General features: G+C 51.1%; 1 protein-coding gene across 1 annotated transcript; it reads left to right on the top strand.

The window, feature by feature from the left end:
- Positions 1-7,920: 7,920 nt before the first annotated feature.
- On the top strand, positions 7,921-15,362 carry Ptcra (pre T cell antigen receptor alpha). The gene is made up of 5 exons (XM_042671889.1): positions 7,921-7,978; positions 9,666-9,986; positions 12,144-12,188; positions 13,206-13,419; positions 15,314-15,362. The coding sequence occupies exons 1-5, from the start codon at positions 7,921-7,923 to the stop codon at positions 15,360-15,362; spliced, it is 687 nt and encodes a 228-aa protein (XP_042527823.1).
- The last annotated feature ends 626 nt before the right edge of the window (positions 15,363-15,988 follow it).

The raw sequence follows: 15,988 nt of genomic DNA, 5'->3' as shown, positions 1-15,988 counted from the left end.
TTGGTGGGTCATGGGGCTTGAACTCGGCCTGGGGGCTGTCCCTGAAGTTCAAGGGGAGTGCTCTACCACTTGAGCCACAGCACCACTTCCCGGTTTTTCTGGAGGTTAACTGAAGAGTCTCAGGGGCTTTCCTTGAGCCACGATCCTCAGATCTCAGCCTCCTGAGTAGCTGGGATTACAGGCGTGAACCACTGGCACCCGGCCAGGGTTTTTGTTTCCTGGTTGTAGACTACTCAGGCCTGGGTGCTGTCCCTGAGCCCTTTTGCCTCAGATCTCAGCCTCCTGAGTAGCTAGGATGACAGGACTACTATTTGTATCCCAAGCTCAGTTTAACTGTCAGAAAAAGGTAACGAAGGGGAGAAGTACTGCTGTTCTGAGCCCGGGGCTCAGAACCGGCTAGTGCGGTACAGAAATGAAAACACGCGTCGCAGATCGTAAAGCAGAATACGGCTTTTAACTGGAGGGTCAGGAGCAGGAGTGCGGAGCGGTCGGGATGAGGCTTTACATTCAACGGACAAAGGCCGACACTCGGGGTCCTCCACCGTCCTCGGGGCCGCGCGGCGCCCCCCGCCGCGGGTCTGCCGGGGCCGCGGCCTCCCCGCGCTTGGGTCTCCGCGGGAGCCGGGACGCCGTGGGCTCGCCTTGGGTCGCCGTGATGTTTCGTTTTTCCAGACCCGGTAGCTCCTGGCCCTGCTGGAGCAGCTGCGTGAGCTGCGCCAGGGTCGCCGGGGCCGGGACCGGGGCCGGCTCTACCGGCGCGGACGACGCAGCGGAGCCGCCCCGCACTCCGGGCCGCGAAGGCTGCTGGGAAAGCACTTCCGGCGTGTGGGCGCAACCACCGTCGGAGGAAGCGTGGGGGAGGTCGCGGGCCGTACCGAGCGTTGGCATCAGCGGGGTGACACGAGGAAAGTCATTGCCAACCATCGCTTAAAAATGATCCTGCGAGCCGGCGCCGGCGGCTCCGCCTGCCATCCACCTGTCAGGAGGCTGAGCATCGCAGCTGGCGGGAAAGTCCGTCAGACTCATCTCTATTAACCCACCGGAAAACCAGAAGTGGCTGTGGCTCCCGCGGTAGAGCGCTAGCCTTGAGCTGAGGAGCTGAGGGACAGCGCCCAGGCCCAGAGTTCAGGCCCCGCGACCACCCCCCCCCCAAAAAAAATAAATAAGTAAATAAAAAGATTGCATAGGGGCCATACTAATCCCTGCGTCCTTCTGCGGGAGGACACTAGGGAAAATGATGCTATGATGCTATTACAGCAACGTTAAACCTCAGGTGAGATCCTTGGGGGGGGAGGGGGTATGTGGGCGAATGGCCTTGTTATGAGAGAATTAGGAAGAATTTAAGGTGAGGTGTCATGAGAGAGATGGAAAAATTGGGGCCAGTTTTTTTCTCTGATCCCTGCCTCAAATTTCCTATCTGCTTAATGACTCCCTGCCTAACAGGTGTGCCCACTGATTAACCAGGATAGTAAACCAGGCTCAGGAAGGCAGTTATTAAACTCTCCTTGGTGCGCCCTCCACCCTCACACGCCTTCTTGCCCCCTGGCTTTGGGGTTTGGCTAATGAGTGGAGAGGGCAGCGAGGGAAAGAGGAAACATGTATCGAGTATTCCTGCTGGAAGGGCTGGGAAGGTGGCTCAGTGGTAGAGCGCTTGCCTTGCATGCCTGAGGCCCTGGGTTCGATTCCTCAGCACCATATAAGCAAAAAAGAAAACCGGAAGTGGCTCTGTGGCTCAAGTGGTAGAGTGCTCACCTTGAGCTGAAGAGCTGAGGGACAGCGCCCAGGCCCAGACAGGCCCCATGACCGGACCCCCCCCCACCAAAAAAAAAAAACAAAAAAACAATAATATTCCAGGTATACTAACAGTAACTATGTACACCTGGCCAAGAATTTGCTCTAGTGTTTAATATGAATGCTGAATATTCAATGTCAATACTAATGCAAGATTTGGTAGAATTTCAAAAGTGGCCTGGAAAGGTGGCTCAGTGGTAGAGTGCGTACCTCACATGCATGAGGCCCTGGGTTCGATTCCTCAACACCACATAACCGGAAGTGGTGCTGTGGCTCAAGTGGTAGAGCACTAGCCTACAGCTGAAGAGCTGAGGGACAGCGCCCAGGCCCAGAGTTCAGGCCCCACGATTGACAAAAAAGGAATTTCAAAAGTGCTTGTAAGAAAGAATAATCATTGAAAGAATTAAAAAATTTTTTAACTTAGTAATTATCTAGGAAACCAGAACTTCATTTTTATTTTTTTGCTAGTCCTGAGGCTTGAACTCTGGGTCTGGGTGTGGGTGCTGTCCCTGGGTTCCTTTTGCTCACCGCTAGCACTCTACCATTGAGTCTCATTACTTCCGGCTTTCTTGAGTAGTTTATTGGAGACAAGAGTTTCAGGGACTTTCCTGTCCAGTCTGGCTTCCAATTGCCACCCTCAGATCTCAGCCTCCTGAGTAGCTAGATTATAGGAGTGAGCCACCAGCACCCACCTTTCTCTCTTCTTTTTTTTGATCAGTTAGGGCCTGGGCGCTGTCCCTGAGCTCTTTTGTTCGAAGCTAGCACTCTACTTGAGCTACAGCTCCTCTTCCAGTTTTCTGGTGGTTAATTGGACATAAGAATCTCAGGGACTTTTCCTGCCCGGGCTAGCTTTGAACCATAATCCTCCAGATCTCAGCCTCCTGAGTAGGTAGGACTACAAACATGAGCCACCAGCGCCCAGCTTCTTTTGGCTTGCTTGCTTGCTTGCTTGCTTTTCTTTTCTTTAGGTCCAAGACCAGACTTGAACTTGGTACCTGATTCTTTTGCACATCTTCAACTCCCACAGTCCTCTTATGTGGGCTTCTCACTGTGGCTGGGGTGACAGGTACTCACCAATGAACCTAGTTGACATGGAGGCTTGTGACATCTTTTTGCCCTGGCTGGCCTCAAACCACAATCCCCCGATCGCTTTTCCTCAAGTAGTTACAGGCTTGAGGCTCTGCACCCAGCCAAGGCTGAGAACTTTGAAATCCCAAGTCCTGGTGTCTATGGAGGTAACCTCTTTCCTTTCACTCCCATTCCCAGGACATCAATCCCAGAACCCTCTCTGTCCTGTCCCTCCTTGGTCCCTGAGCCTTCTTGAGTTGGATCTCAGCAGAGTCTGATAAAGAAGCACGAGTGTGTAGTGACATAGGTTGGGCCTTGCTGGTCCGCCTTGGCAGGTACTGGTAGACAAGCATGGGAGTGAGTGCTAGGGAATGTAAGGTTCATTTGAGCCAAACTCATTACCATGAATGCTCATCCAAGATTTAGGATTTAACATGTTGGCTCAGTCACCTGGGAAGGGCATTCGTAGTCTGCTAGGTTGGTTAATTAAAGTCTGGAATTAATGGTAGCCTACAGTTAATAAGCTTGAAATGCCAGAACTTTCCTGGCATCCTATAGAAGAAATCAGAATTCTCCAGGAGATGAGAATGCTGGATTGGGTTTATAATATGCAACCTTCCTGGCCACATATTTTTTTTAAAAAATTTTTGGGGCGGTCCAGAAAACACACTCATTAAGTGTTGACTAAGGTGTTAAGAAATATGTTGAGCTGGGTGCCAGTGGCCAACACCTAGAATCCTAGCTCCTCAAGAGGCTGAGATCTGAGGATCTTGGTTTGAAGCCAACTTTGGCAGGAAAGTTGGAGAGATTCTTATCTCCAAGTAACCACCAAAAAAAGCTGGAAATGGAAGTGAGGCTCCAGTGGTAAAGCACTAGCCTTGAGCAAAAAAGCTCAGGGAGAGCACCCAGGCCCTGAGTTCAAGCTCCAGGACTGGCACAAAAAGAAAAAGAAGAAATATGTTGGTATGGGCCTTCCCTTACTGTGATGTCTAGAGTAGAACTTGCTGGTTACTGGCTGGCTAGATGGATGGATGAATCAGCTAGCTTACTTGATCTTAGTGAAAACCATGGCATCTTCCTAGTGCCTGATGGTACAGAGATCAAATGATTCTTCCCAGCCAAATGTAAGGCCAGACACCCATGGCTCACACCTGGGATAATCGTCAGCCCTGTAAAATAAATTAATTAATCGTAATAAGTTTCATAGGGACAGGGGCATGGCTTGCCTAGCAAGCTCAAGCCTTGAATTCAAACCCCAGTTTTTAACCCCCCTCTCTCTTTCTCTCTCTCTTTCAGCAGATCAGTTGTAAGGCTTGGACACTGTCCCTAAGCCTCTTTGTGTTCAAGGCTAGCACTCTATCACTTGAGCCACAGCAACACTTCCAGTTTATGAATGGTTAATTGGAGATAAGAGTCTCATGGGGATTTTTCTGCCCAGGCTGGCTTTGGACCATGATCCTCAGATTTCATCCTCGTGAGTAGTTAGTGTTACAGGCGTGAGCCACCAGTGCCCAGCTTTCTATACATCTTTAGCAATGTAACTGGGTCTTATTTTTTTCCTTGCCCTTTCTAAGACTTGAACTCAGGACCTCTCTTGGGAGACCTGCTTGCTAAAGGCTGCTGCTCTAGCATTTAAGCCATACTTCTAGTCTGGAATTTTACTGGTTCTGTGGAGACCATCTCACAGATTTTTCTGCCAGGGCTGGCTTTGAACCTCAGTCTTCCAGCTCTCAGCCTCCTGAATAGCTAGGATTCATAGGTGTGAGCTACCAGCATTTGGCTGTCATTTATTGTTGTTTTCTGAGAGGGGGCATTCCTCAGCTGAACAACAGATGATATTAATCCTCTACTAGGGTTAAATGAGATGTTGAGACAGGGGTCAGGACACCCTCCCCTGTCTTGGGCAAACAGAAAGACTGTGGGGTCAGAGGAGACCCTGGGGCTCCTGGACAATGGGAACTATCAGTGATGTGCAGAGCAGCCGGGGAGGGAAGCTCCCAGGCAGTGGGCATTGGTGGGACCCCTGAACCCAGGCAGGAGCTAAGAGTGGCATGGGGGAGGGTGGACAGGGCAGAGGGAGGCAGCCATGAGCATGGTGGCTGGCACTGGGCATGCTGGTGGCTGGGAAAGTCCTGATGCCTTTCTCCATCGACACTGAGGCAGCAGAACCTGGCCAGCACCCACCCCCACCCCCCTCCAGGCTGCAGAGTCGTTAGGGACACCTGGCTCCCCTCCTCCTCCTCTCCATCCTCCCTCCCCTCCCCCTCCCAGTGGGAACCACCACCACCCGCACCTGGGCTGGGCTGGCGCTGCCTGGGAACGTGTGGAGCCCGAGGCCTGGGGTGGGGAGGGCGCACCGAGGGGGAGGGGGGTTGCAGCCAGCCCCAGGGTCTGCCTGGACCCCAGGATAGGACACTCAGCATGGTTATTAAAACAATCATCCCCACGCAACCAGGGTGAGCCTGGCACTAGAATAAAGAGACTGAGGAGCCAGAAAGAGCTGAATGCGTCTATAGAAAAGACGTTCATGTGGAAGGAAGAAAGGTTTGAAAGTCATGGAGCCAAGAATGCTTATTTAGCAAGTAATCCTGGGGAAATTGATTAGCTCTTTGGGGGAAATTGTGTGTGTGTGTGGGTGTGCCTACTACCAGGTACCAGAATTAATTTTGGTTTCACATAGAGATGGGTAAGATGAAGCCAAACTGGACAGAATGATCAGAGACAAGGTTCTGTCCATTTTCTAGATCCAAGTCTTGCTAGGCGAAGGGATGAGCAGGGCTGGTAGAAAGGCCCTCAGCTCCAAAGAGGGCTGGGGGTGATGAGAAGATACCGAAATGAATTGTCACTTTGATTCATACAACACAACCCAGCCAGCCTAGCGCTGGTGACTCATGCCTGTAAGCCTAGCTACTCAGGAGGCTGAGTAGCCTGGCAGGAAAGTCCGGGAGACTCTTATCTCCAATAAACCACTAGAAAACTGGAAGTGGCGCTGTGGTTCAAATGGTAGAGGACTCTCCTTGAACTGAAGAGCTAAGGGACAGCGCCCAGGTTCAAGCCCCACAACCGACCAAAAAAAAAAAAAAAAAAAAGAGGAAGAAAGGAAAGAAAAAGCAGTAAATGTGGATAAATCAAGACCCTTGTAGGGCTGGGAGTTCAGTAACATTTTTATCCAGATTTGTGTGCCAGGGTTCAGCTGCAGCTCTGTGCCACATGCCCAAGGCCTGGGTGCGCCCCAAAATGGGAGGACCGTGTCTTGACTTTGACAGTGCACTCGCCTGGAGCTGGGAGGGCTAGGTGCTGAACTTTTCACTCTAGAAGGAACTGCGCTAATGCCTCTCAGGAACTCCTGGCATAGACATCAAAGGTTCCCACCATCTCCATTACAGCGAGGAAATGGAGGGTTAGGGAAGTCATTTGCTGAAAGTAACTAGTAAATGATCTTGTCAAGATTGAAATCCAGGTGTCCTGGCTCACAGCCCATGCTCTGAACTAAATTACATCTACAGTCCATGTCACTGAACATTCTGTGAAAGGTGCTATGTAAAATCTACTAATGTAAATATGTAATACACAATCTTCACTCTATCCTTTACCTCCTGTTGACAATGAAGTCATTTCCTTTGCCCTGCTTCTAAAGTTACACTCACACATGCACATAGTCACACATATACACACACAAACACACAAACACACACTTTTCTGTAATGCTGGGCATCAACTCAGGGCCTCATGCATTCAAAGCATGCATGCTATCACTTCTAACTGGAGGATCACAGTTCGAAGCCAGCCCAAGCAAAAAAGGTATGTGAGGCTTTTTTTTTTGGCTGGTCCTGAGGCTTGAACTTAGGGACTGAGCACTGTCTCTAAGCCCCTATGTGCTCAAGGCTAGTGCTCTACCACTAGAGCCACAGATCCACTTCCCCAGCTCTTTCTGTATAGTTTATTAGAGATAAGAGTCTAATAGAGCCGGGTGCTAGTGGTTCACACCTGTAATCCTAGCTACTCAGGAGGCTGAGATCTGAGGATCACAATTCAAAGCCAGCCCAGGCAGGAAAGTCCTCTTATCTCCAATGAACCACCAGAAAATCAGAAGTGGCGCTGTGGCTCAACTGGTAGAGCACTCACCTTGAGCTGAATGGCTGAGGGATAGCACCCAGGCCCAGAGTTCATGCCTCAAGACCAACAATAACAACAAAAAAAGGGTCTCACAGACTTTCCTGCCCATAGTCCTCAGCTTCAGCCTCCTGAGTAGCTAGGATTATAGGCAAGAGCCACCAGCACCTGATTTGTGAGATTCTTAACTCTAATTAACTAGCAAAATGCTGGAACTGGAGTTGTGGCTTAAGTGACAGAGCACCAGCTTTGTGTAAAAAGGCTAAGAGAGGGCTAGGAAGGTGGGTCAGAGGTAGAGTGTTTGCCTTGCATGCATGAGGTCCTGGGTTCCATTCCTTAGCACCACATAAGCAAAAAAAGCCAGAAGTGGTGCTATGGCTTAAGTGGTAGAGCACTAGTCTTGAGCTGAAGGACAGTGCCCAGGCCTCTGACTGACCAAAAAAAAAAAAAAGCTAAGGGAGATTGCCCTATCCCTGAGTTCAAGCCCCAGTACTCACACACACACACACATACCATTTCCTGGATGTGTTTTTGCCTATGAGGCCAGCCATCTGGAAACAACTCAAACATAGCTCTGCCACCTGCCAGTTGTGTGTCCTTGGGCAGCTCACTCAGTCTCTCTGAGCCTTGGTTACTTCCCGTGAACAGGAATGCCAGTGGCTGGGGATCCCACTGTGGCTGAGGAGCCCTGGCAGCCAGGGTGGCTCTGGGCCTGGGGGTGGCAGTTGCCCTCTAGTTGGAGCCATGAGCCAGAATGGGGGGGGGGGAGATACTGGCCCCTGGGGTGGGAGTGACACCTGGGTTTCCTGGCCCCTGAGACAGACAGGATCGGCCTTGTGGAGAAACGGCTGAGGCGCAGCTGGGCCTGGGGCCTGGGAGGCGACGTGGCGGGTACCTCTTCTCCAAGCCCACACCTCACAGCTGGGTCCTGCCTTGCGCCACTGGGTCATGGCTCGGCCATGGCTGCTGCTTCTCCTGCCCCTCCGCTGTCCAGCCCTGCCCACAGGTGAGCCTCCTCCTCTGCCCCCCAGGGCCTCCCTAAGTGTGGATGGAATGGGGGGAATACAGGAAGGGACAAGAGCCTTCTAGGGGTCTGGGAGGGTCTCATCAGGCGCTGCCTTCTGCCTCCCAGCAGCCACCTGCCTCTGGGCCCCAAGTCCTGCCCTGGACCTTGAGGAGGTATAAAGAAATCAGAGCCCACTGGACGCCTCCCCCCGCTCCCCCCAGAAGCTGGAGATTGGAGAGGGCAGGATGAAGTTGTGTGGTTAGGTGAAGAGGAAGGATCCTGGAGGCTTCGTGGCGGAGGTGGAAGTTGAACTCAGTTTACTCAGGTCTTGGGCTCTGTCCCTGAGCTTTTCTGCTCAAGGCTAGCACACTACCACTTGAGCCACAGCACCACTTCTGGCTATTTCATAGTTTATTAGAGACAAGAGTTTCAGGTTAGGAAGGTGGCTCAGTTGGTAGAGTGTTTGCCTAGCATGCATGAAGCCTTGGGTTCAATTCCTCAGTACCCTATAAATGGAAAAAAGCTAGAAGTGGCACTGTGGTTCAAGTGCTATAGTGCTAGCCTTGAGCACAGAGAGGTTCAAGTCCTGAGTTCAAGCCCCAGGACTGGCAAAAAAAAAAAAAAAAAAAAATGTTTCACAGGCTTTCCTGCCTGGCCTGGCTTCAAATTGCAATCCTCAGATCTCTGCCTTCTAAGTAGCTAGGATTATAGGCATGAGTCGCCAAGCCCAGAAAATATTTCACCAGATTTCAACCAGATTTTTTTTTCAAAGAAACAAAAAGTCACAGGTATATTTGAAGTCCTCTTTGATCTCATTCCAGATCCTGTTTCCTTCCCTTCCTCCCCAGAGATAACCAGTCTCCTTGGGCAATGACAACCTAGTATTATATATTTGTTTATGTTTCTGCTATCTTTCCCATGGGACTGAGTTCCTTGGGGGCAGAGACAATGATTTACTCTGTGTTGTGTCCCTACTGCCTACCACAGAAAGTTGCTTAGGTATGATAAATGGGCAAACAGAATGACGGATGAACGGATGAACGGATGCGTGGATGCATGAATGCGTGGACGGACAGACATAGCTGGAAGGCAGAACAGATGGAGCCTGGGTACTGGTGACACACGCCTGTAATCCTAGCTACTCAGGAAGCTAACATTTGAAGATTCATGGTTTGAATCCAGCCAGGGCAGGAATGTCTGTTTGACTCTATCTCTAACCAGCAAAAAGCCAGAAGTGGAGAGCTGTGGCTTAAGTGGTAGAGCACTTTGAGTGGGAAAACTAAGGGATAGCAGAGTTCAAGACTCAAGGCTGGCACCAAAAAAAAAAAAGGTGTAGCCGGGCGCTGGTGGCTCACGCCTGTAATCCTAGCTACTGGGGAGGCTGAGATCTGAGGATCGCGGTTCAAAGCCAGCCCAGGCAGGAGAGACCGTGAGACTCTTATCTCCAATAAACCACCAGAAAACCGGAAGTGGCGCTGTAGCTCAAGTGGTAGAGCGCTGGCCTTGAGCTGAAGAGCTGAGGGACAGCGCCCAGGCCCAGAGTTCAAGCCCCACGACCAACAAAAAAAAGAAAAAAAAAAAAAGGTGTGGTGAAAGATAGGTGTGTTGATGGGGGGCAGAGAGTGGAAGGTGAGATGGCCTAGGGGGGCACAGGCTGACCTCCCCCCCATGTGACCCTCTCCCACAGGTCTGGGTGTCACCCCCTTCCCCTCTCTGGCCCCGCCCATCGCGCTGCAGGTGAATGGAGAGCAGCGGACTCTGGTGATCTGCCTGGTCCTGGATGCTGCACCCGCTGGCCTGGACAGTGCCGTCTGGTTCTCAGCTGGCAATGGCAGTGTGCTGGACGCCTTTACCTATGGCCCCTCCCCGGCTGCAGATGGCACCTGGAGCAGCCTGGCCCAGCTCTCCGTGTCCTCTGAGAAGCTGGCAGCCTGGGAGCCCTTGGTCTGCCACACCAGGCCTGCGCCTGGGGGCCAGAGCCTGCGAACACAGCCCCTGAAGCTGTCAGGTGAGGATGGAGCCACTGTTCCCCTTCCACACCCCAGAACCCAGATATGCTGGGAGGGAAGGCAGGCTCTTGACCACGGAGGCATGAAGAGTGGTCAAGGGAGGCTAGCCTGGCGGCATGACGCCTGGGCTCAGGGCATGTGGGCTTGGGGGTATGAACTTGGGGATTTGCAACTGTGCTATCAAGTTCAAATCCACACTGGAGCCAGACACTGCTGTTTCACATCTGTAAATCCTAGCTACTCAGGAGGCTGAGATCTGAGAGTCGCCCATCTGAACTGATGAATCTTAAAGATGCTTACCTACAATTAACCAGCAAAAAGGCAGAAGTGGCTGGGAAGGGGCTCAGTAGTAGAGCGCTTGCCTTGCATGCTTGAGGCCCTGGGTTCCATTCCTTAGCACCATATAAGCACAAAAAGCTGGAAGTGATGCTGTGGCTCAAGTGGTAGATTGCTAGACTTGAGCTGAAGAGCTCAGGGACAGCGCCCAGGCCCAGAGTTCGGGCCCCATGACTGGCAAAAAAAGGCAGAGGTGGAGGTGTGGCTCAAGAGGTAGAGCACCAAGCTGGGCGCTGGTGGCTCACGCCTGTAATCCTAGCTACTCAGGAGGCTGAGATCTCAGGATCGCAGTTCAAAGCCAGCCTTGGCAGGAAAGTCTGTGAGACTCATTTCCAATTAACCATCAGAAAACCATAAGTGGCACTGTAGCTTAAGTGGTAGAGGGCTCTCCTTGAGCTGAAGAGCTCAGGGACAGCACCCAGGCCCAGAGTTCAAGCCCCACAACCAACAAAAAAATAAAAATAAGGAGGTAGAACACCAGCCCTTGAGAAAAAAGTCAGACAAGAATGCAAGGCTTTGAGTTCAAGTACCAGAGTGCCAGTGGCTCACGCCTGTAATCCTAGCTACTCAGGAGGCTGAGATCTGAGGATCACAGTTCAAAGCCAGCCCAGGCAGGAAAGTCCATGAGACTCTTATCAACAATAAACTACTCAGAAAACTGGAAGTAACTCAAGTGGTAAAGCGCTAGGCTTGAGCTGAAGAACTGAGGGATAGTGTTCAGGCCCAGAGTTCAAGCCGCATGACTGACAAAAAAAAAAAAAAAAGGAAAGAGAGAAAGAGAGAAGGGGGGAGAGAGAGAGAGAGAGAGAGAATCTAGGTTCTACTGCATGACTTCCAGAGATGATAATACTTTCTCCCTCCCAGGGTTGGTTATTTACATTTTTTTATTTTTGACAGTTGTGAGGCTTGGACTCTGGGCCTGGGCACTGTCCTTCATCTCTTCAGTTCAAGGCTAGCGTTCTACCACTTGAGCCTCAGTGCCACTTCTGGCTTTTTCTGCTTATGTGGTGCTGAGGAATTGAACCCAGGGCCTCATGCATGCAGGCAAGCACTCTACCACTGAGCCACCTTTCCAGCCCTTTTATTTGTTTGTTTGTTTTTTTGTCGGTAGTGGGTCTTGAACTCAGGGCCTGGGCGATGTCCCTTAGCTCTTCAGCTCAAGGCTAGCGCTCTACCACTTGAGCCACAGTGCTTCTTCCAGCTTTGTCTGCTTATGTGGTGCTGAGGAATCCAGGACCTCATGCATGCAAGGCAAGCACTCTACCACTGAGCCGCCTTCCCAGCTCCTACATTATGTTTCTGTAGCTTTAAATCCATATACAATGTATCCATATAATTTATACATAAACACATCCTGCAAGGGCTCAACAAGATCTAAATAGACCCCTATTGTTACTGGGCTCCAGGCACTAAAACTTTACATTTATGAAGTAGCCACCTGGCAGGCAACGGGAGGCTAAGTAACGTGGCCACACTCGCGTCCTTGTCCTCAGTTTTGTGCCCTCCCAAGGGGGAGTATAATTGAGCAGTCACCCTGCCTTCCAAGGAAAGCTGTCAGAGAATTGGTTTCTGCATGTCAGGGCCAACTGAGGCACCTTGGCTCCCTGAGCACAGCTCAGGAGTGGAGAAGGGAGTGGACTGTACCCTCGGGACTGGCAGCAAACGGGCTCAGGGGTTCCTCTGCTGGCCCGTGTCTGTCCACCCTGAGAGTTGCCCCTTGTCAGGTTGTAGATAGACTGGGGAAGGGGGTAGCACCTGACCCTGCACCCCCGGGGTGCACACCAATCCTCACGAACTCACACCTTCTCCTTGGCTGGCAGGAGCAGCTTCCCCAGCCAGGTCCTGCGTCTACAACACTCTCAGGGGTGAGTATGTGGAGCATGCTGGGAAAAAGAGGCTGGGGATCAGGTCCTGGACCTGCAGGGTGGGGCATTTAAGCTCCGCTCTTCTGAGTCCCACCAGGGCAGGGTTTGGGGGGAGGGGGAGGTGCTAGTGGTGAGGAGAGGCTGCCTTGCTAGGTTGGGTGCTGACTAGCCCGAACCTCAGTCTACCATGGGATAAGATGAGGGCGGATCCTTTGATCCCAGTGTAATTCTGGACATCAGTTGAGAAGCACAGGTGGGAGCCCGAGGAAGGATGAGGATGTCCCCCGGGGCAGGTCAGGTGAGCCAGGCCTGTGGAAAAGGGAGTCTGGGGTGCTGGAAAGAGCCTTGGATTTTTTTGGGGGGTGGGGGTTGGTCATGGGGCTTGAACTCAGGGCTGGGGGCTGTCCCTGAGCTCTTTTGCCCAAGGCTAGCACCCTACCATTTTATGCCATAGTGCTACTTGTGGTTTTCTGGTAGTTGGAGATAAGAGTCTCAGGGATTTTTTTCTGCCTGGGCTGGCTTTGAACTGCGATCCTCAGATCTCAGACTCCTGAGTAGCTAAGATGACAAGCATGAGCCACCAGCACCTGGCTTGGATTTCCTTGAACACATAAAGAATTTTGTAGTCAGGCAGTGTACCATACCTTTAATCCCAGCACTGGAGAGGCTGAGGTAGGAGGACGGAGAGTTTGAGGCAAGCCTAAGCAACACAGCCAGATCCTGTCTCTAAAAATAAACATTATATATATATATATACATATATATACACACATATATATACACACACTGTGTATATATATGTATATATATATATATATAATTGTGAGCTATAGCTATTATTGTGAGCACACACACACAAGGTTAAATACCAAGAAGCACTTTTCCTGGAGGAGGGAAAAGAGCCAATGGCAACCAGCACAGAAGACACGCCCCTCTCTGCCCTGTTTGGGGCGGGGGAGGGGTTTAGAGGCTCCATTTGAGGTTTCTAGGACTCCTCACTGGCTTCTCTTTGGGCAGGGACACGAAGCCAGGCCCTGTGTCTGGGAGCCTTGAGGCTGCTGTTTTGCAAGCTGCTGCTAACTGATGTGCTGCTGACCTGCCACATCCTGCTCCTGCCCCGCCCGCACTCCCGCCCCTCAAGACCACTCATCTCACCTGGCCACAGCAACGGAGAGACCCAGCACCCTGAGCTCCCCCAGGCCCACACTGATCCACAGGGACGGACCTTGCCGTGTGGATCCAGAGGGCAGGAACCTGGGTAGAGAGGAGAAGACGTGCTCTGCTCTCCCAGCTGGCTGAGTACTCTCCATCCATCCATCCATCCATCCATCTATCCATCCATCCATCCATCTATCCAACCATCCGTCCATCTATCCAACCATCCATCCATCCAACCAGCCATCTGTCTGAACATCCATCCATCTACCCAACCATCTATCTGTCCATATATCCCACCATCCATCCATCCATCCAACCAACCATCCATCCATCCATCCAACCATCCCATCCATCCATCCATCCAACCATCCATCTGTCCAAACATCTATCTGTCCATATATCCAACCATCCATCCATTCAATCAACCATCCATCCATCCAACCAACCATCCCATCCATCCAACCATCTATTCAACCATCCATCCATCCATCCATCCATCCATCCATCCATCCATCCATCCATCCATCCATCCATCCATCCATCCATCCATCCATCCATCCCTTCATCTATCCAACCATTCATCTATCCAACCATTCATCCATCCAACCACCCATCCATCCAACCAACCAAACAACCAAACAACCAACCATCCATCCATCCGTCCAGCCAGCCAGCCATCCACTCATCCATTTCCAACTTCAGTATTCCTTTCTCAGAGCTGCTGGTGTGTTTTCTGCATGTGCCCTCTTCCCGGGGCTGGGCTCTGCCTCCCTCCTCAGACTGAAAGGTTTAGAGGGGAGGGAAAAGGAGAGGAGGGACTGTGTCTTTTAGGTCACACTGGGAGCTCCAGATCCTTCAGGGACATTTTAGCTATAGATAATTGAGTCCAATTAAAGAATAGTTTTTATGATACAAACAAATGAAAAGTATTTTAATTCTCTTTTTCCCTGAGTGAGGGCAGGGTTGGTCAGTTAAGTTTAACAAAGCAGAAATCTGGGAGGACTCCCTTGAAAAAGAGGCTTCCTAAGAGTGAGAACCTGGCAATTGCAGAGTGGAGCTAGAGGTTGGAAAGGAAACTCAGTCTCTGTCTCCCACCCCTACATTCACGAACCTGGCAAAGCCCTTCTGTCTTCTTCCCCTGGCTCAAGCTCTGTGAGATGGCAGGGCAAGGAGCCCAGGGCCTGAGGGAGGTGGTGCTGGGTTTAGAGTCTCGTACAGACTCGACTGAAATGAACAGGGCCAGGATTCCCAGGGAATAAGATCATGTCGTGTTGAGCCTGGGAAGGTAATTCCAAATATACATATTATTAATCAATTAGGGGGTCATTATTTATTTGACAGATATTCAACATCAAGTAGAAGCCAGGTATGTAAGAAGTTTGGCCTTTTTGGTTTTCCTTTGTTTCCTAAAGAGGATTCTTGCCCTGATACAACATGAGATTCCCACAGTGGTTTGTTTGTTTTGCTGATTCCAGGGCTTGAATTCTGGGCCTGAGCACTGTTCTGAGCTTTGTGTTCAAAGCTAGCGCTCCACCACGTGAGCCACAGTGCCACTTCTGGCTTTTTCTGAGTAGTTCATTGGAGATAGTCTCATGGACTTTCCTGCCTGGGCTGGCTTCAAGCCATGATCCTCCAATTTCAGCCTCCTGAGTAGCTAGGATTAGAAGCATGAGCCACTAGTGCCTGGCTGAGGTTCCCACACTGGAACATTAAAGTATGATCTGTACGTCCCCTATGTCCCCAGTGATAGCAGGAATGCCAGCTTTTCCTGGGGGTTCCTCTCGATCTGTCATGTGAATCCAGATGTCCCTTGGGCACCACTGGACAGCTGACTGAATCAATGACCTTCCCTTAGTCTTCCTCTCCCCAAGGTTGGGGTGGGGAATTTGTCTTAGAGATGTTGTCAAAGACATCCAGCTTCTGGGCACCCTTAGACCTCATTGTCTCTTCCACTCCTTGTCAATCAGCGGCCAGCAAGGAGGTGCCTGCCTCTTTGGAGGATTTTTCAAGGAGTAAGGTGTGAAGAAGACCACAGCTTCTGGGGATGAAGCCACCCACCATCCCCCAGGACCTCTCCTTCCCTGACACACAGCCTGAGGAGAGGGCTCCAGCTGTCACCTCAAATTTTCTGCAGCCATTGTCCATTCCCAGCTCTCAGCCCAGATGTTGAGCCCATGCTTCACCCAAAACTAACCTCCATAAATGTCCTCTCCTTGGCTCCTTGTCCATTCTAAAGCGAAGCTTCTCTCTGCCTCAACCCTTCTCATCTTGTCCCAACTCAGCCTCCCTGCCCCAATCCCTCCATCTCACTATGGCTAGCTTAATATCATCTCCCAGGAGGACTTCCAGGCCTAGCTAAATCAAGAGTCATGGCTAGGCTCCAAACCTCCCTAAATCTCCTGGACCCAAGAGAGAGCAGAGCATTTAGAAGTCCCTATCCTGTGTACGGTGTGATTCCAATGCCACAGCCTTGCAAAAGTGTCTTGTTACCAACGCAATTGCTTTAGGCTTACATCAGAAAAAGGCCTCACACCTTTGACGTCTTCATAAAGCAGTAAAGATATCCAATCTCAGCCAGGAGCTGGTGGCTCACACCTGTAACCCTAGCTACTCAGGAGGCTGAGATCTGAGGATCACAGTTT

The sequence above is a fragment of the Dipodomys spectabilis genome, unplaced genomic scaffold, assembly GCF_019054845.1.
Source record: "Dipodomys spectabilis isolate Male_0828 unplaced genomic scaffold, ASM1905484v1 ptg000669l, whole genome shotgun sequence".
Taxonomy (NCBI): Eukaryota; Metazoa; Chordata; class Mammalia; order Rodentia; family Heteromyidae; genus Dipodomys; species Dipodomys spectabilis.
This window is presented reverse-complemented; position numbering and strand designations above follow the sequence as displayed.